Source organism: Eimeria acervulina, genomic scaffold (assembly GCF_000499425.1).
Source record: "Eimeria acervulina Houghton genomic scaffold, Eah_scaff612, whole genome shotgun sequence".
Lineage (NCBI taxonomy): Eukaryota > Apicomplexa > Conoidasida > Eucoccidiorida > Eimeriidae > Eimeria > Eimeria acervulina.
Window position 1 is genome coordinate 1 of NW_013549691.1, and position 17,438 is coordinate 17,438.

Consider the following 17,438-nt stretch of genomic DNA (forward strand, 5'->3'; position numbering starts at 1 on the left):
TATTTATATATATATATAAATATATATATATATATATATGTATATATATATATATATATATTTATATAGACCTGCAATTCCAACTCCGTTATTAGCAGAAGCTGCGAGGATTCCGGCGACGTGGGTGCCGTGGCCGTGGTGGTCCATCGGTTCAGCAGAGTTCGCCTCGAAGTCGAAGCCGTCGTAGTCGTCGACGTAACCATTGCCTGACCAGCAACAACAGCAGCAGTCAGAGCATGAAAGCAGCAGCAATCAGAGCATTAAAGCAGCAGCAATCAGAGCATGAAAGCAGCAACAATCATAGCTGCAGCAGCAATCAGAGCAAGAAAGCAGCACCAATCAGAGCACGAAAGCAGCAGCAATCAGAGCACGAAAGCAGCAGCAATCAGAGCACGAAAGCAGCAGCAATCAGAGCACGAAAGCAGCAGCAGAAAAGAAGAAGGAAGACGAGAAGAAAGGGCGGCAACAGCAACATACAGAAGCAGCAGCAGCAGCAGCAACAATATCATCATACCCATCATCATTTTCAGCAAGCAACAACAGCAACAGCAACAGCATTAACAGCAACAGCAACAGCATTAACAGCAACAGCAGCAGCATTAACAGCAACAGCAGCAGCATTAACAGCAACATCAGCAGCATTAACAGCGACAGCAGCAGCATTAACAGCAACAGCAGCAGCAGCAGCAGCATTAACAGCAACAGCAGCAGCATTAACAGCAACAGCAGCAGCATTAACAGCAACGGCAGCAGCATTAACAGCAACATCAGCAGCATTAACAGCAACATCAGCAGCATTAACAGCAACATCAGCAGCATTAACAGCAACAGCAACAGCATTAACAGCAACAGCAACAGCAACACCAACACCAACACCAACAGCAGCAACAGCAACAGCAGCAGCAGCAGCAGCAGCAGCAGCAACAGCAGCAGCAGCAGCAGCAGCAGCAGCAGCAGCAACATTCAGACCGTCATCATCGATTCCGTTGTTGGGAATCTCCGCATAATTTTTCCAGAGCCTTCCTTGCAAGTCTTCATGCGTATAATCTACGCCGGTATCAATAACAGCAACAATAATAGGTTCAGCACTATATCTTGCTGCTGCTGCTGCTGCTGCTGCTGCTGATGCTGCTGCTGATGCTGCTGCTGCTGCATCGGCTCCATCACCCTCGCGGAAAGCAGCTGCTGCTGCTGTTGCTGCTGTTGCTGCTCTTAGGGCTGCTTCCCGCTGCTGCTGCCTTCGTCTGTACACCCGACGCCATGCCTCTTGAATATTACAGCCCAGCGTGCTGTGCGTCAGCCCCCACTGTCGCGAGAAGTAAACATCATTTGGCTTCTTATCTTCAGCAGCAAGAAACTCTTCTCGCTGCTCCATCTCTTCCTCTTCATCAAACGCATCTGCAGCAGCAGCAGCAGCAATAATAATAATAATAATAATAGTAATGAGAGTAATAGCGGCAGCAAGAGTTATTCGCAGCAGCATGAGTTATTAGCTGCAGCAAGAGTTATGAGCTGCAGCAGCAGCAATAGCAGCAACAGTCAGCAGTAGCAGCAGCAGCTGCTGCTGCATTAATAATAGCCAACGCTGCTATTGTAATAGCAGCAGCAGCAACAGCAGCAATAATAACAGTCAGAGGGCTTCCTCACCCATTTCATCTGGCCGGTCGTTTACATCCCATGCTGCTGCTGGCGGTGCTGCTGCTGCTGCTGGCGGTGCTGCTGCTGCTGCTGGCGGTGCTGATGCTGCTGCGGGCGGTGCTGATGCTGCTGCTGGCGGTGCTGCTGCTGCTGTTGCTGCTGCTGGCTGAAGGCGCCGCACGTTGGCGCCGAACTGCAGCTGCTGCGGAGTTGCTGCTACAGCAGGTGGGATCTGCATTTGCTGCAGATATCCTTCACTAAGAGGCTCAGGGCTGAGAGAAGCAGAGCGAGAAAGAGAAGCTGAAGAAGCGGACCCTCTGCTGCTGCTGCTGCTGCTGCTGCTGCTGCTGCTGCTGCTCTCATCACGCTGCTGTGCCTTGAGCTTAGTTGCTTTCTGCTGCTTTTGAGAACGCATACGCTGCTGCTGCTGCTGCTGCTTCTCCTGAGGAGGCTTCTCCTGCTGCTGCTGCGCCTTCAGCTTGTGATGTTTTTGCTGCGGCGTCTCTCGGGGCTCCTTCATGGGTTTGCTTTTCGTTTGTCTTTGCTGCTGCTGCTGCTGCTGCAGTTTGCTGCCGCTACTCCTCTCCTTTTTTGTTGCTGCTTTGGCGTCAGTTTGCAGGGCTTTTATCTCCTGCTGCTTCTGTTTTCTCGCTGCACTTTTCTCGAGTCGCTGCTGCTGCTGCTGCTGCTGTCTGGCCTTAGTGCTGCTGCTGCTGCTGCTGTTGCTGCTGCTGCTGCTGCTGCTGCTGGGGACCGTATATACATTATTTTCTGTATCCATGAGTATACGTTTGTTTTGCGATTCGACACGGAAGGGCATTTCACGTTCAGTTGCTGCTGCAGCTGCAGCTGCAGCTGCTGCTGTTGGTTTTGGTGCTGCAGCTGCGGGTTTAGCAGCAGCAGCAGCAGGAGGAGCGGCTCTTGCAGCAGCAGGCATGAAGGGTGTTGTATCTCTAATTTTAACCTCAGAATCAGCCTCTATAAGCCAGGCAGCAGGCGAACGCAGCCAAATGTGTTTGACTGCCTCTCTTATCTCTGCTTCTGTAGAATTGGGTAGGAAGTCCACAACAACTAAGCCGACCTCCGGCAGCACCTTAACTTCACCGACAACTTGCTGCTGCTGCAGCTCCTCTGCATGAATTGCTGCTCTACCTGCTGCCTCTGCCTCCGCTCTCGTACTTAATGGGCGTCCTTCCCTGCTTGCGCTCCTGCTGCTGCTGCTGCTGCTTCTGCTGCTGCTCTCTTGACGCCGCTGCAGCAGCATATCAAACTCTTTATCACCCGACTGTAAATCTGCAACCCCAATTATTATGCGCCCATTCTGATGCCCAGATGTACGCGAAGCGTCTACAGACCTGCAGCAGCAGCAGCAGCAGCAACAACAGCAACAGCAACAGCAACAGCAACAGCAATAGCAGCAGAAACAGCAGCAGCAGTATCATCATCGGCAACAGCAGCAGCAGTATTATAATCATCAGCAGCATCAGCATCAGCAGCAGCATCAGCATCAGCAGAAGTACCAGCAGCATCAGCAGCATCAGCAGCAACAGCATCAGTAGCATCAGCAGCAGCAGCATTATCAGCATCAGCAGCAGCATAATCAGCAGCATCAGCAGCAGCATCAGCAGCAGCATCAGCAGCAGCATCAGCAGCAGCATCAGCAGCAGCATCAGCAGCATCAGCAGCATCAGCAGCATCATAAGCACCATGAGCAGTATCATCGTCAGCATCATGAGCAGCAGCATTACCTAGCAATAGCAGCGCTTTGTTTATCTACTTGTTGTGGGTCTAAGGCGAAAAGTTTATTAATTTGCTGTTCTAATTCATCTTCGCTTAAATTTGCGTCTCTCTTTCTGTCTAAAAAAGACTGAGGAAACTTTAAGTAACCCCCGCGACTTTCACTGTATGGAGGCCGCAGCAGACACGGCACAGGGTCATCCGACTCTGCTGCTGCTGCTGCTGCTGCTGCTGATCCTGCTGCTGCTGATCCTGCTGCTCCTCCTGATTCGGATGCTGAGGATTCCCGTGCTGTTCCTGATGGTGTACCTGCTGCTGCAGTTGCTGCTGCACCTGTTTCTCTATCTTCTGCTGCACCTGCTGCTGCACCTGTTTCTGTACCTGCTGCTGCAGTTGCTGCTGCACCTGTTTCTCTATCTTCTGCTGCACCTGTTTCTCTATCTTCTGCTGCACCTGCTGCTGTACCTGCTGTTGCACCTTCTGCTGCACCTGCTGCTGCACCCTCTGTTTTACCTGCTGCTGCACCCTCTGTTGTACCTGCTGCTGCACCTGCTGCTGCACCCTCTGTTGTACCTGCTGCTGCACCTGCTGCTGCACCTGCTGCAACTTCTCCTGCACCTTCTTGTGCACCTGCTGCTGTACCTGCTGCTGCACCTCCTGCAGCAGTTGCTGCCTCTTGTGCGGTACCTGTTGTTACACCTGCCTCTACATTTGCTGTTTCATCTGCTGCAGTCGCTGCTGCATCTGCTGCAGTTGCTTCTGCATCTGCTGCAGTTGCTGCTTCATCTGCTGCCTCTTCTTCAGTTGCTGCTGCATCTGCTGCCTCTTCTCCAGTTGCTGCTGCATCTGCTGCAGTTTCTGCTGCATCTGCTGCAGTTTCTGCTGCATCTGCTGCATCTGCTGCAGTTGCTGCTGCATCTGCTGCAGTTGCTGCTGCTGCTAGAGATTCCACATCTTGTGCTGCAGCAGGAAGTAAATATTCTTCTGCTGGCTTGAGCTCTGCCTGCGACTGACTTGATTTTGCAGCGATTAGATCGCCTGATGCCTCTGCTGCTGCTGCTGCTGCTTCTGTTGCTGCAGACTCAGCTGACCCTGCTGCTGCTGCTGGAGCTGCTGCTGCTGCTGGTGCTGCTGATTCTGCTGCTGCTACTGTTGCAGGGGTTTCTGTTTGGGCTTCGCCCTCTACAGTATTGCCGCAGTTGCTTTTTCCGTTGCTACCGCTGCTGCTGCTGCTGTCTTCGCAGCTGCTGCTGCGGTTGTTGTTGCTGCTGCTGTCGCTGCTGCTTTCGCTGCTGCTGTCGCTGTTGCTGCTGCTGTCAATGCTGCTGCTGCTGGAGGGATTGCCGCCCCTAAAGCTGTCTGCGGCAGCCGCCAGAAGAATGTGTGGAGCAGCTGCAGCAACTGACCCGCTGCTGCTGCTGCTGCTGCTGTTGCTGCTGCTGCTGCTGCTGCTGGGTTCTCGGAGCAGGAATGTTGCTGCTACCCCCAGCAGCAGCAGCAGCAGTCGCTGCTGCCGCCCCCTCAACTGCCGCATTTCCTGCAGTATCTTTCCTGGAAGACACGCTCGCTACGGCTGCTGCTGCTGCTGCTGCTGCTGCTGCTGTTGCGGTTGCAGTTAAGATGAGACCTTCTTTAGCTGCTCCTTTCTAGAGACAGCGTAATAAAAAGTAAAAAGAAAAACCTGATAAAGTCGAGGCAGCGCGGCTATGCTGTGGCTGTATGCGCCTATCTACCGAGCAGAAACTGCTGCCGCTGCTGCTGCTGCTGCTGCTGCTGCTGCTGCTGCTGTTGCTGCAGCGGCTGTCGCACGAAACCAAGTGGAAATAACCACACAACCCCACCCTAAAAAGTTTCGAAGGGAGAGGGGAGAGGCAGAAAAGTCTGAAGAGCGGGCGAGCAGCAGCTGCTGCTCAGGGTCACCTGCTCAGGGCGAGCAGCAGCAGCAGCAGCAGCAGCTGCTGCTGCTGCTGCTGTTGCTGTTGCAAACCTGGCAGATGTTGCTGCCGCTGCAGAATACCTCTGCTAGAAATAACTGGATAACGTCTTTAAAATAACAAATAAAGAGTTATTTCAGAGGGAAAGAATGTGCTGCTGTCAGAGTTGCTGCTGCTGCTGCTGCTGCTGTCTGTTGCTGCTGCTGTCCCCACAGGTTTCTGTGTCTGTGTGGGTGTCCGCAGCTTCTCCGTCTGTAGCAACATTTAATTTGTCTTTTCCCTGAGCTGCCTATACACCCTAACTCTTTACTCTTAACAAAACCATACAGACAAGCAGCACCTCCCTATACACCTGCATCCCTCTACAGCTGCTGCTGCTGTGGCTGAGACGCCGGCTAGCCGTAAAAAAGAAGCAGCTAGATACAGTAGAGCAGCAGCTGACTGCAGCGCAGCAGCAGCTAGCTACAGTGCAGCAACAGCTAGCTACAGTGCAGCAGCAGCTAGCTACCCCTTCCATAGACAGCAGCAGCAAGCTAAAGGCCCAGAATAAACAGCCAGCTACACTCCAAGGTGTAGCGGAGCAGCCAGCTGCGCTGTAAGAGGAAGCAGCTAGCTAGCTAGCTACCTAGCTACATCTACGGTATGGCGGAAGCAGCTAGCCTGAAGTAGTGCTGCTGCTTGCTGATTAGCGCTTTGCTGCTGCAGCAAAGACAGCAGTAGCAGAGACAGGGCTTAGGGTTTGCTGCCACCGCCCTGAGACGTTGCTGGCTGTCTTTGATTAGTTTGCTGCTGTCTCTGTTTGTCTGCTCTGTTTGCTGCTGTTCCCTCCTGTCTCCTTTTGCTGCTGCAGCGATTTCTTTGTCTGTCTCTCCGCACTTTACGGGGCCCCGCGCCCACCAAAACAAATGTTGCTGCTGCATCTGGTGCAGCAGCAGCAGCAGCAGCAGCAGGTACTCTTGCTGCTTGTGCTGCTGCTGCTGCTGCTACCTCAGCAGCAGCAGCAGCAGCAACCCGCCTACTGGGTGTTTAAAATATCTGTATGTATTAAAATGTCTCCTAATAAAGGAGGCCCCCTGAGCTGTCAGGGAGATATCTATCTGCCTACAGTGCAGCAGCAGCCCATGCTGCTGCTTCTGCTGCTGCTGCAGTTGTTGTTACCGCTGCTGCTGCTGCTGCAGTTGTTGTTACCGCTGCTGCTGCTGCTGCTGCTGCAGTTGTTGCTGCTGCTGCAGCAGTCGCAGCTGTTGCAGTTGTCGTCTCTGCTGCAGGATTTGCAGGTGTTGCATCATCAACTGCTGCTGCTGCTGCTACTGCTGCCACTCCTGCTGCTGCTGCTACTGCTGCCACTCCTGCTGCTGCTGCTGCTACTGCTGCAGCAGTTTTAGTTAGGGTTAAGAGCTTTAGAGTCAAGAGCCTGCCCCATTGCATGCAGCCCGTTATCAACGTAAAGAACTTCTCCTGTGACGCCTCTAGCCAGTGAAGACAACAAAAACAGAGCAGCACGGCCTACGTCGTCTGCCTCCAGCTCCTGAAACAAACACACAAACATATTTGCTGCTGCTGCTGCTGCTGCTGCTGCTGATGTTGCTGCTGTTGTTGGGGCTGTTGTTGATCGTGCTGCTGCTCCCCCTGCTGCTGATGCTGGTGCTGGTGGTGGTGGTGGCGCTGCTGCTGCTGCTGCTTCTGATGCTGTTGTTGATGCTCCTGCTGTTGATGGTGCTGCTGTTCCTGCTGCCGCTGCTGATGTTGCTGCTGCTGTTGATGTTGCTGATGTTGCTGTTGTTGGTGGTGTGGTGCTGCTGCTGCTGCTGTGGCTGCTGCTGATGCCTACAATTCTAAACCCTAGACCCTCAATCTAAACCCTAAACCCTAAACCCTAAACCCTAAACGCGGGGCTGTGGTAGAGAGGCCCGTAAGGCCTGTGTAAAGTGCTGCATTATGTGGGTAGCAGCAACAGCAGCAAGAGGCGCAGCAGCAAAAGGAGCAGCAGCAGGAAGCGGAGCAGCAGCAAGAGAAAGCCTAGCAGCAAGAGGCGCAGCAACAGCAGCAACAGTAACAACAGCAGCACCAACAGCCCCAGCAACAGCAGCAGCATCAACAGCCCCAGCAACAGCAGCAGCACCAACAGCCCCAGCAACAGCAGCAGCAACAGCCCCAGCAACAGCAGAAGCAACAGCCTCAGTCCCAGCAGCAACAACAGCCCCACCAACAGCAGCAGCAGCAACAGCAGCAGCAGCAGCAGCAGCAGCAGCAGCAGCAAAAGCATTACCTGCTGCAGCGGGGCATTGTTTTTAGAGTAATCGATGGCTAAATCAATGAATGTTTTTTCTCCTGTCTTCCCGATAGCAGCAGCAGCGCGACTCTTAAGAGGCCCCGCACTAATGCAATTAACTCGCACTTGCTGCTGCCTCCCCGCTTCAAATGCTAATGTTCGGCAGTCCGACTCAAGAGCTGCCTTCGCGCTGCTCATACCCCCTCCGTATCCTGCAGCAGCAGCAGCAGCAGCAGCAGCAGCAGCAGCAACAGCAGCAGGGGTAGTGGTAGAAACAGCAGCAAAGAAAAAGCACCAGGAGTTACAGCAGCAGGAGAAATAGCAAAGGTAGCAGAAGCAGCAGCAACAGAAGCAACAGTAATAGTAGCCGCAGCAGCAGCAGCAACAGCAGCAGCAGCAGCACCACGTGCATATAGAAAAGTTAAAAGGGAGAGGCAGGAGCCGGCAGCCTACGCATGCAACCAGACGGCTCTTCTCACAAACCCTAAACCCTAAACCCTAAACCCTAATCGCTAAACCTCTAAACCCTAAACCCTAAACCCCAAACCCCAAACCCTAATCTCTAAACCCTAATCTCTAAACCCTAAACCCTAAACCCTAACCTCTAAACCCTAAACCCTAAACCCTAGAGCGTACCTGGAATAACGCGTTCAGAGGCAATATAAGAGAGAGCGAGAGCAGCACCCCCTTTATTCATAAGAGGCAGGAAGTGCTGCAGCAGCGAGACAAACGAATAGCTGCTGCTGCTAACTGCAGCTAAATACCCCTTTCGAGATGTCTGCAGCAGGGGCCGAGTAACCTGCAGCAAAAGCAATAATAAAACGAAGCTAAATAAAAATAAATAATTAAAGATAAAGACAGCCATATTAATGAGGCAGGTTAAATAAATAAATAATAAACAATAAAAGAATAAACAAATAAGCAACTATGCAATACAAACACTACATGTTAATACCCCCTAAACCCTAAACCCTTAACCCTAAACCCTACCCGCTGAACCCTAAACCCTAAACCCTAAACCCGTAACCCGTAAACCCTAAACCCGCAAACCCGTAAACCCTAAACCCTAAACCCTAAACCCTAAACCCGCAAACCCGTAAACCCTAAACCCTAAACCCTAAACCCTAAACCCTAGAGCGTACTTCGGGTCCATTAGCGAGTGAATGAACTAAGATGTCGATTTTTCCTACATCTTTCTTTACTTTCTCAGCTACCTCTGATATTGTATAACCCTCAACTCCAGCATAACGCTTGTTGTTCGCTACCTGCAGCAGCAGCAGCAGCAGCAGCAGCAGCAGCAGCAATGTGCAATGTGCAGCAGCAAGTGCAGCAACAGCAAATGCAGCAGTAGCAGTAGGAAGGAAAGGAACAGCAAAGAAAGCAGCAGCAAAGCAGAAGCAGCAGCAAGTGAAGATGCAGCAAGTGAAGAAGCAGCAAGTGCAGCAGCAGCAAGTGCAGCAGCAGCAAGTGCAGCAGCAGCAGCAGCAGCAGCAGCCGTAGTCTGACTACTGGGGTGTAAAGGGATTTGCACCATAGACAAAAAACACATAAAAGCAAACATCGACAAACAAAACGAGCAATAAATAAATAAATAAATAAAATAAATAAATAAATAAAATAATAAATAAATAAATAAATAAATAAATAAATAAATAAATAAATAAATAAATAAATAAATAATAATTTATAATCTACGATTACCTCTGGCGGAACATCTTCGGGGTAATCGAAGACAGCATCGAGGGGATAAACTTTAAAGAACTGCATATCTACATTTGCTGCTGCATTTGCTGCTGCTGCTGCAGCAGCAGCACCACTATCACTACCACTACCAGCAGCAGCAGCAGCAGCAGCAGCAGCAGCAGAAGGGTCTAGAGTGAGAGCTGCATCTTGCGCAAATCTATCTGTCTCTAAACCCTTCTTAAATAAATTATACACCGGAGGCCAGGTGCCGACTAATATCTTCGCTCCGGCAGCACGCAGCAACTTGCAGATCGCCCAGCCGTAGCCGTTGCTGTCTGCTACTCCTGAACAAACAAACAAACGCAATTCTTACTTTGCTGCTGCTGCTGCTGGTGATGTTGCTGCTGCTGCTGCTGCTGATGCTGGTGATGCTGGTGATGTTGCTGCTGATGCTGATGCTGTTGATGCTGGTGCTGTTGCTGCTGCGGCTGTTGTTGTTGTTGTTGTTGTTGTTGCTGCTGTTGTTGTTGTTGCTGCTGCTGCTGTTGGAGGCTTACCCGCTACAAAGGCAGTCTTGCCGCGGAGATCTACGGGTAAGGGTCCGCTTAGGAGCTCCTGGCCTGCTGCTGCTGCTGCTGCTGCTGCTGTGCTGCTGCTGCTGTTGGTGCTGCTGCTGCTGGTTGCTGCCTGCGGCACCACCGCAACGTGCTGCTGCTGCTGCTGCTGCTGCTGCAGACTTGCTGAGGGAACAGCAGCCGCAGGGCGTAGCTGCTGCGGAAGATCTGCAACCCCTCTGGGGTCGGCGCCGAGGCCGACACGGAAGGCAGCAGCTTGCTGCTGCTGCTGCTGCTGCAGCAGCAGCAGCAGCACAGCAACAGGATACAAAAGACGCGTCATTGTTAACACGCTGGCTTGAAAGAAAATACGGAGAAGTAGCAGCCGACACCCCGATTGCTGCTGCTGCTGCTGCTGCTGCTGCTGCTCTGGCTGCTGCTGGTGTTGCAGTCCTGCTGCTGCAGTTACTGCTGCTGGCTTGAGTGTTGAAGAGGTAAAAGACAAATGCTAAACAAATCTGCTGCTGCTGTGCTGCTGCAAGAAGGAACGGAAAGGGCTGCTGATACTCTTGCTGCTGCTGCTGCTGCTGCTGCTGCTGCCCCCTGGGGCCCCTCCGTCGTGTCTTGTCTCACCAACTCATCGCCCGCCAACTCCGGTGCTGCTGCTGCTGCTGCCGCGGCGGCGGCGCTGCTGCTGCTGCTGCTGCTACTAGCAGTGCTGCAGCAAACTCTTAAAAGGTGTTATTGCAATTGACTGTATTTAAATTAGTTTTTTTGTTTTATTTATTATTAGCAAACTTCAGCAAGAAGGGCTTTACTCGTCGGTCGCCATGTGTGGCCGTACGAAGTACCCAAGCAGCAGCAGCAGCAGCAGCAGCAGCAGCAGCAGCAGCAGCAGCAGCAGCAGCAGCAGCGGGCACTCTCAACAGCCCGCGGTGCAGCTACAGCCAAGACGAGGGCTTCTCTTCTCGTTTATAATTAATATTATGCAAATAAAAGGGTTAAACTTCGTCTGGCTTGTCTTCTTATCATTTTAATTAAAGCAGCAGCAACAGCAACAGCAACAACCGCAGCAGCAGCAGCGGCAACAGCTGCAGCAGCAGCAGCAGCAGCCATAGAGCCTCCCCCTACAGGCAGCAAAAGAACCGCAAGCGGTTGGGGATTTGATGAGGCAGCAGCTGCTGCTCCACATCAGGGCTGAAGCCCTGCCAGCGCAGCAAGCAGCAGCAGCAGCAGCAGCAGCGGCAGCAGTAGCAGCGCTCTCCCCCTGCAGGCAAACTTAGGAGGATGCAGCAGGCGGAAACCGGCTCCGTTAGTGGCCCACCTGCTGCTTCAGCACGTGCTGCTGCGGCTGCTGCATCTGCTGCATCGGCAGCAGCAGCAGCAGGAGTAGCAGCAGCAGCAGCAGCAGCACCACATGCTCCCAGCAGCAGTCCAGCGCAGCTTCCTCTGCGTGATGAACGATGCGGAGCTCCGGTCGGGGGCCTCAGCAGCTGCAGCAATGCTAGCGAGGGCACCAATGAAGGCGGCAGCAGCAACTGCAGCAGCAGCAGCAGCAGCAGCAGCAGCACTGGCCGCCCCTTGATATCTTTCTCCCTCACCCCTAGTGCGTATGAACGGCCCCGCATGCAGCGCCTACAAAACTCAGCAGCTGCAGCAGCAGCAACAAGGGAGCACCTGCAGCAAGATGAGGGCCGCAGCAGCAGTGCAGCGCCGGCTGCTGACAGCCCCCATGCAGCAGCAGCAGCAGCAGCAGCAGATGGAGCTGCAACAGCAGCAGCAGGCAATAGAGGCGCACATAGAGAGTCCTCAGGCGCGGATACAGCCGACTCGTGCGGCTCCGCAGCAGCAGCAGCAAGAGCAGCTGGTGCAGCAGCAGCAGCAACTCCAGCAGCAGAAGCTGATCCTGCTGCAGCAACGACTGCAGCAGCATCAGGAGTTGATTCCTCAGCAGCAGCAGGAGCAGCAGCAGAAGAAGCTGTGGAAGGAAACACAATGAGCCTGGGTGCCTTCATGCGGCGAGGCGGCAGTGCAGCAGCAGCAGCTGCAGCAGCAGCAGCGCGTCGACGCCGATATCCGGAAGTAGCAGCAGCGGGCTGGGAGCCGCAGCAAGCTACTGCTGCTTCTGCTGCGAGCAGCAGCAGCAGCAGCAGCAGCAATGACAGTGCGATTGCAGCTATTTCTAGTGGGGCGCATGTGCTTGCTCCTGGTTGTGTTGCTGCTGCAGCTCGAGTTGCTGCAGTAGCAAAAGCAGAAGCAGCAGCAGCAGTAGCTTCGCTGCACCCGAGTCAGCTATGTTTGGTAGGCTCATCAGGAGCAGCATCAGCAGCAGCAGCAGCAGGAGTTGCTGCAGTGCTTCCGTCTGCTGCTGCTGCTGCTGCCTTCCGCAGCAAAAGAAAAAGATTAAGAAGCAGACGCATTGTTTTGAGCGAAGCTCAGTGGGAGGCTGCTCTTGCTGCTACGATAGAGAGGCGATATTACCCTGATCTACCGCTGCTGCGGTTGCTGCAGCAGCTGCTGGCAGCAGAAGGTGAAGGAGATGAGAAGAAGGCGCAGCAAATCGCTCACAAGATTTCGTATCTAGCTGCTGCAACACCAGAGCATCTACAGTCCGCCAAGAGGCAGCAGGAACTGCTGCTCCTGCAGCAGCAGCAGCAACAGCAACAACAACAACAAGAGCAGCAGCAGCAGCAGGAGCAGCAGCAGGTAGTTGCGGTGGAAAGCGCAGCAGAAGAAGAGGAGTCTCACAAAAGGCATAAGACGTCAGAAGCGCCTCAGCAGCAGCAGCAGCAGCAGCAGCAAAAGCGGCACAAGAAGCACAAGCAGCAGCAGCAGCAGCAAGTGATAGATGATGAAGATGATGAGGAGCCAGTTTTGCTGCTGAAGGAAGTAAAGCCGGAGCTCACAGAGCTGCTGCACGATGATGTCATTGACGTAGACGCATGCAGCAACAGCAGCAGCAGCAGCAGCAGCAGCAGCGACTCCGAAGATGAGGAGGACGGCGACGCTGGCGGTCTCTTAGACGCCGAAGAACTAGCGAAGCAGCAGAAGCGGCAGCAAAAGCTGCAGCAGCAGCAGCAGGAGGCGAAGCAGCAGCAGCAGCTGCTGCTGCAGGAAGCAGCGCAGGAGCAGGCAGCACTGCAGCAGCAGCAGCGACGGCAGCAGCAGCAGCAGCAGCAGCAACGGAAGAGAGAGCTTGATATTGATCAGTTCTTTGATTTGTTTACTTCAGAGGATCAGGCAAGCGCAGAGCAGCTGCTGCAGCAGCGGGAGCAGCAGCTGCGAGAGAAGCGAGCTTCTCTGTGGGTGCAGCAGCAGCAGCACAACAGCAGGCAGCTGCTGCTGCAGCAGCACACTGTAGCAGGCAGGACAGTGCCCGAAGGCCCTGCTGTGGGGTTTCACCCGGGAGCGACTCGCCTCTTCTTCAAGGGGATCGATGGAGACGACGATCCCCGCAACTTCATGCCAAGGTAAAGACACACTACCACCTGCAGCAGCAGCAGCAGCAGCAGCAGCAATAGCAGCAGTAGCAGCAGTAGTGGCAGCAGCAGTAGCAGTAGCAACAGCAGCAGCAGCAGCACCAGCAGCAATAGCAGTGGCAGCAGTAGCGTTAGCAGCAGTAGCAGCAGCAGCAGCAGTAGCAGCAGCAGTAGCAAAACATGTAGTGCATGCATTCGGAGCAGCAGCAGCAGCAACATCAGCAGCAACTGCGGCTGCTGCAGCAGCGCATAGAACAGCAAAAGAAGCTCTTGGCGGTTAAGAGCTTTTCTTGCTGCACTTCTGAAAAATGCTGCAGCACAAAACAGCAGACAAGCAGTCAAATAGTGTTGCTTCTCTGTGTGGGGTGAAGGAAGTTGTGCTGCTCATGAACGCTTCCTGCTGCTGCTGCTGCTGCTGTTGTTGTTGCTGCTGCTTGTGCTGCAGAGGGGAGGTGCATGCGGAGTGTACGCGTTTTACTACGCTGCAGCGGGAGCTGCAGCAGCGGCAGCTGCAGCAGCAGCTGCAGCGTCGTGTTGAATATCACTTGAATACGAAGAGCAGCGAAATGCAGCAGATGGTGCAGCACGGAGAGTTTAGACCCCCGCCGCAGCAGCAGCAGCAGCAGCAGCAGCAGCAAAAAGGAGTTCATATTGCAGGCGAAAGGCCTTTGGGTTATTCTTTCGTTAAATCGCCTGTTGCTCTACCTGCTAAAACTGCAGCAGAAGCTGACACCCGGAAGCTCACTTGGGGTAAGCCGCAACTGCTGCTGCTGCTGCTGCTGCTGCTGCTGGGTTTGCTGCTGCTGGTGCTGCTGATATTGCTGTTGCTGATTTTGATGCTGCTGCTGCTGATATTGCTGCTGCTGCTGCATCTGATGTCCCTGCTGCTGGTTTTGTTGCTGCTGATTGTGCTGTTGCTGCCAGCTCTGCTGTTGCTGCTGGTCTTGCTTCTGCTGCTGTTGGTTTTGCTGCTGTTGCTGCTGATGCTGCTGCTTTCCCTTGCGTTTCTGTTTTGTCTTCTTTCGGTGTGATATTGCCGCTGCTGCTGCTGCTGCTGCTGTGGCTGCTGCAGGTTCTTTGTTGAGTACACCGGTGTTAGTGCAGATAGGAGCAGCAACTCCTTGCATTGCTGCTGCTGTTGCTGGCGACCCTCCTCCTCTTCATTCGCAGGTTTTAGGTTTTAAGATGCCTGAGCCCGTAGGTAGAGAAGCTGCTGCTCTGCGGCTGCAGCAACAAGCAGCAGAGAAGCAGCGGAGGAGGCAGCAGCACCGTCAGGTCTTACGCGAAGAAGCAGCAGCAGCTGTTGCCGAAAGAAACATCAGCAGCAGCAGCAGCAGCAAGTATGGCACAGGCAGCATCAGCAGCAGCAGAGGCAGCACTCTCGGTCTTGCTGCTGCAGCAATGCGGAGGCTTGTACGGGCGCGCAGCACCTCGGGAGCAGCCAAGACTAGCAGCAGCAGCAGCAGCAGCAACGCACAGATTGCTGCTCTCATGCAGTCTCCTCTGCTGCAAGCGCTTTCTACTAGATTCGCACAAGAAGCAAACTCTGACTTTAAAATGCAGCGCTCTTCCGCCATAAAGCCAAAGGGTGAGCAAAGCAGCAGCAGCAGCAGCTCCAGCAGCAGCAGTTGCTGCTGCTGCAGCAGTAGCTGCAGCAGTAGAGGCACCAGCAGCAGTAGGAGCAGCTGCAGATGTATCAGGAGCTGAAAAAGTAGCAGCAGCAGTAGCAGCAACAGCAACAGCTGCAACAGCAACAGCTGCAACAGCAGCAGCAGCAGCAGCTGCTGCTGCTGCTGCTGGAGTGAATAGGGAGGCAGTAAGAGTTGAAGTGCTGCTGTGGTTTGATGCTGCTGTCTTTGTCGTGCAGGCAGCAGCAGCGGGCGCGCGAGAAACAGCAGCAGCAGGAGCGTCATATCTGTAAACACATCGGCAACACCGCAGCTGCCTAGCAGCAGCAGCAGCAGCAGCAAGTAGCAGCCAGCGGCGCCGTGGCTCTGCAGCACCATGTGGAGCAGCAGCAGCAGCAGCAGCAACATCGTAGGTCGCAGTAGGGGATACACCTGCGAGACAGGTGCATTGGGATTTTAAGCTCCCTTTGTAGTTGCAGCAGCAGCTACTGTTGTTGCTGCTGCTGCTGCTGCTACTACTACTAGAGCAGCAACAACTGCTGCAGCAGCAGCAGCAGCAACATATTAATGCAGTTTTAGTAGGGGAGGCCTTGAGAGCCTTTTGTGTAGTACATCAGCACCATCAGCAGCAACGTTGCGAGCAGCAGCAGCAGCAGCAGCAGTTTTGTGCTGATGTTGCTGCAGCAGCAAAATAGCAGCAGCAGCTGCTGCTCTGCTGCTGCTTCTGCTGCTGAACAAGCAGCAAATACGCCAGCAATGTTTAGATGTGCTGCGAGTTTTTTTGTTTTGTTTGCACTGTCATCATCTTTAACTCGTCTCGCATAGAACAAATAAATAAATATATATAATATATATAAATATATAATATATATATATATATAAATATATTATATATAATATATAATATTATTTATTTAGTTATTTATGTAATTCCTTTGAAGTATATTTTTGTGCAGAGTGCGCAGTAATATACAACAAATATATTTAATATACATAAGTGAAGTAAATAAATAAATAAATAAATATATAAATATATAAATAAATAAATAGATATATAAATCTACATATGTATACCTCTAGCAGCATCAGCAGCAACAACAGCATCAGCAACAGCAGCAGCAACAGCAGCAGCATCAGCAGCAGCATCAGCAGCAGCAGCAATGTTAGTAAGAGCGCATAGTAGAAGAAATGGGTTGAAGAGTTTGTAATTAAAGTAATTCATCAAGAGGGATCTTGAGGCTGCGAGCAGCAGCAACAACAATATCTATATCAGCAAGCAGCACTAGTTTTGCTGCTGGGTGCAGCAAGTCCGAGCTGCTGCCGGAGCTGCTGCCTCCTGCTGCAGCTTTCTGCTGCAGCAGCAGCGGGGGCGCCCACACCCCCACTAGCCCTAGCCGCAGCAAACTGCTGGCTTGCTGCAGCAAGGAGGAACATTGAAGCAGCAGCGGCTGCTGCTGCAGCAACTCTACAGCAGCAAACCAACGTAATACAGTGAAGGCGCGAGGAAGCACCTGCAGCAGATAGCCTCCATTAGGCAGCAGCATGAATGACTCCTTTTGCTGTGGTTTGCGAGGTCTGCTGCTGCTGCGGCTGTGCAGCAGCAGTTTGCTGCTGCTGAAGGCTTCTCTCAGCTTCTTTTTATCTGCTCTTTGTGGTGTACATGCAGCAACAAGAGCAGCAACAAGCAGCAAACGAGACAGCCGAGGTAGCTGCAGCAGGCGTGCTGCAGCATCAGCAGCAGCAATCTGTCCCCCCCAAATAGTTGCTGCTGAAGCAGCAGCAACACGACAGTCAACGATATCTGGTAGCAAGCGCGAGAATGGGTTTGCTGCAGCAGCAGCACAGCTGCTTCGGAGCTGCTCGTGCAGCAGATCGAGGGCCCCCAGCTGCTGCGTCCGCAGCAGCAGCTGCAGCGCGTAACCCCACAGCTCTCTGCATGCAAACTGCAGCTGCCAGAAGTCTGCTGAATTTAAATGCAAGCAGCGGCTGACATCGCCGCAGAACTTACCCCACACCTGCAGCAAATCAGTCTTCTCCCCGGTGCTCTTCGATATCAACCATACACCACAAGGCTCTTCTGCTGCTGCTGCTGCTGCTCCTGCTGCTGCTGCGGGGGTTGCTGCTGCTGCTGCGGGGGTTGCTGCTGCTGCGGCGGGGGTTGCTGCTGCTGCTGCTGCTGCTGTTGTTGTTGGGGGTGCCGGGGATGCTGCTGCGGTTCCATCTGCTGCTGCTGCTGCTGCTGCTGCTGCGGGCTCATCTGCTGCTGCTGCTGCGGCTGCTGCTTCTTCTGCTGCTGCTGCAGTAGGGTTGAGGCGCAGGTGTAGGTAGAAAGGAAAGCTGGGTGGTGCTGCTTGCACTGCTACCTGCAGCAGCGGCAGCCCTAGTCGGATGAAGCTGCGCTGCAGCACAAAAGCAGCAGCATCTCTATTGTAAGCAGCAAAACGAATGAAGGGTGGTGTGGGCAGGCCGTCAAGGGCTTCTGCTGCTAACGGGCGGCGCCCTATCAGCACCAC

General features: G+C 53.3%; 4 protein-coding genes across 4 annotated transcripts in view; 1 reads left to right on the plus strand and 3 right to left on the minus strand.

Annotated features, from left to right (window-relative positions):
• Positions 1 to 71: 71 nt before the first annotated feature.
• Positions 72 to 4,909, minus strand: EAH_00044410 (subtilase family serine protease, putative; the record flags this gene model as incomplete). The annotated part of the gene is made up of 4 exons (XM_013394852.1): positions 72 to 206; positions 970 to 1,398; positions 1,648 to 2,993; positions 3,387 to 4,909. Coding segments are annotated over 4 exons (3,433 nt in total), but the record flags the coding sequence as incomplete, so codon positions are not given.
• Positions 4,910 to 6,690: 1,781 nt separating this feature from the next.
• EAH_00044420 (enoyl-acyl carrier reductase, putative) lies at positions 6,691 to 10,161 on the minus strand (the record flags this gene model as incomplete). Its single annotated transcript, XM_013394853.1, has 6 exons — positions 6,691 to 7,164; positions 7,579 to 7,793; positions 8,218 to 8,380; positions 8,724 to 8,846; positions 9,283 to 9,608; positions 9,822 to 10,161. The coding sequence occupies 6 exons, from the start codon at positions 10,159 to 10,161 to the stop codon at positions 6,691 to 6,693; spliced, it is 1,641 nt and encodes a 546-aa protein (XP_013250307.1).
• A 944-nt stretch (positions 10,162 to 11,105) lies between these two features.
• EAH_00044430 (hypothetical protein, conserved) lies at positions 11,106 to 15,271 on the plus strand (the record flags this gene model as incomplete). Its single annotated transcript, XM_013394854.1, has 4 exons — positions 11,106 to 13,288; positions 13,743 to 14,047; positions 14,370 to 14,885; positions 15,165 to 15,271. 4 exons carry the CDS (start codon positions 11,106 to 11,108, stop codon positions 15,269 to 15,271), a joined length of 3,111 nt encoding a protein of 1,036 aa, XP_013250308.1.
• Positions 15,272 to 16,133: 862 nt separating this feature from the next.
• Positions 16,134 to 17,438, minus strand: part of EAH_00044440 (hypothetical protein, conserved) — a gene marked incomplete at both ends in the record, with an annotated part of 3,051 nt that continues 1,746 nt past the window's right edge. The window contains one exon of the mRNA XM_013394855.1: positions 16,134 to 17,425. Within this exon, the coding sequence (XP_013250309.1) occupies positions 16,134 to 17,425 (1,292 nt within the window). The remainder of the gene's footprint in view (positions 17,426 to 17,438) is intronic.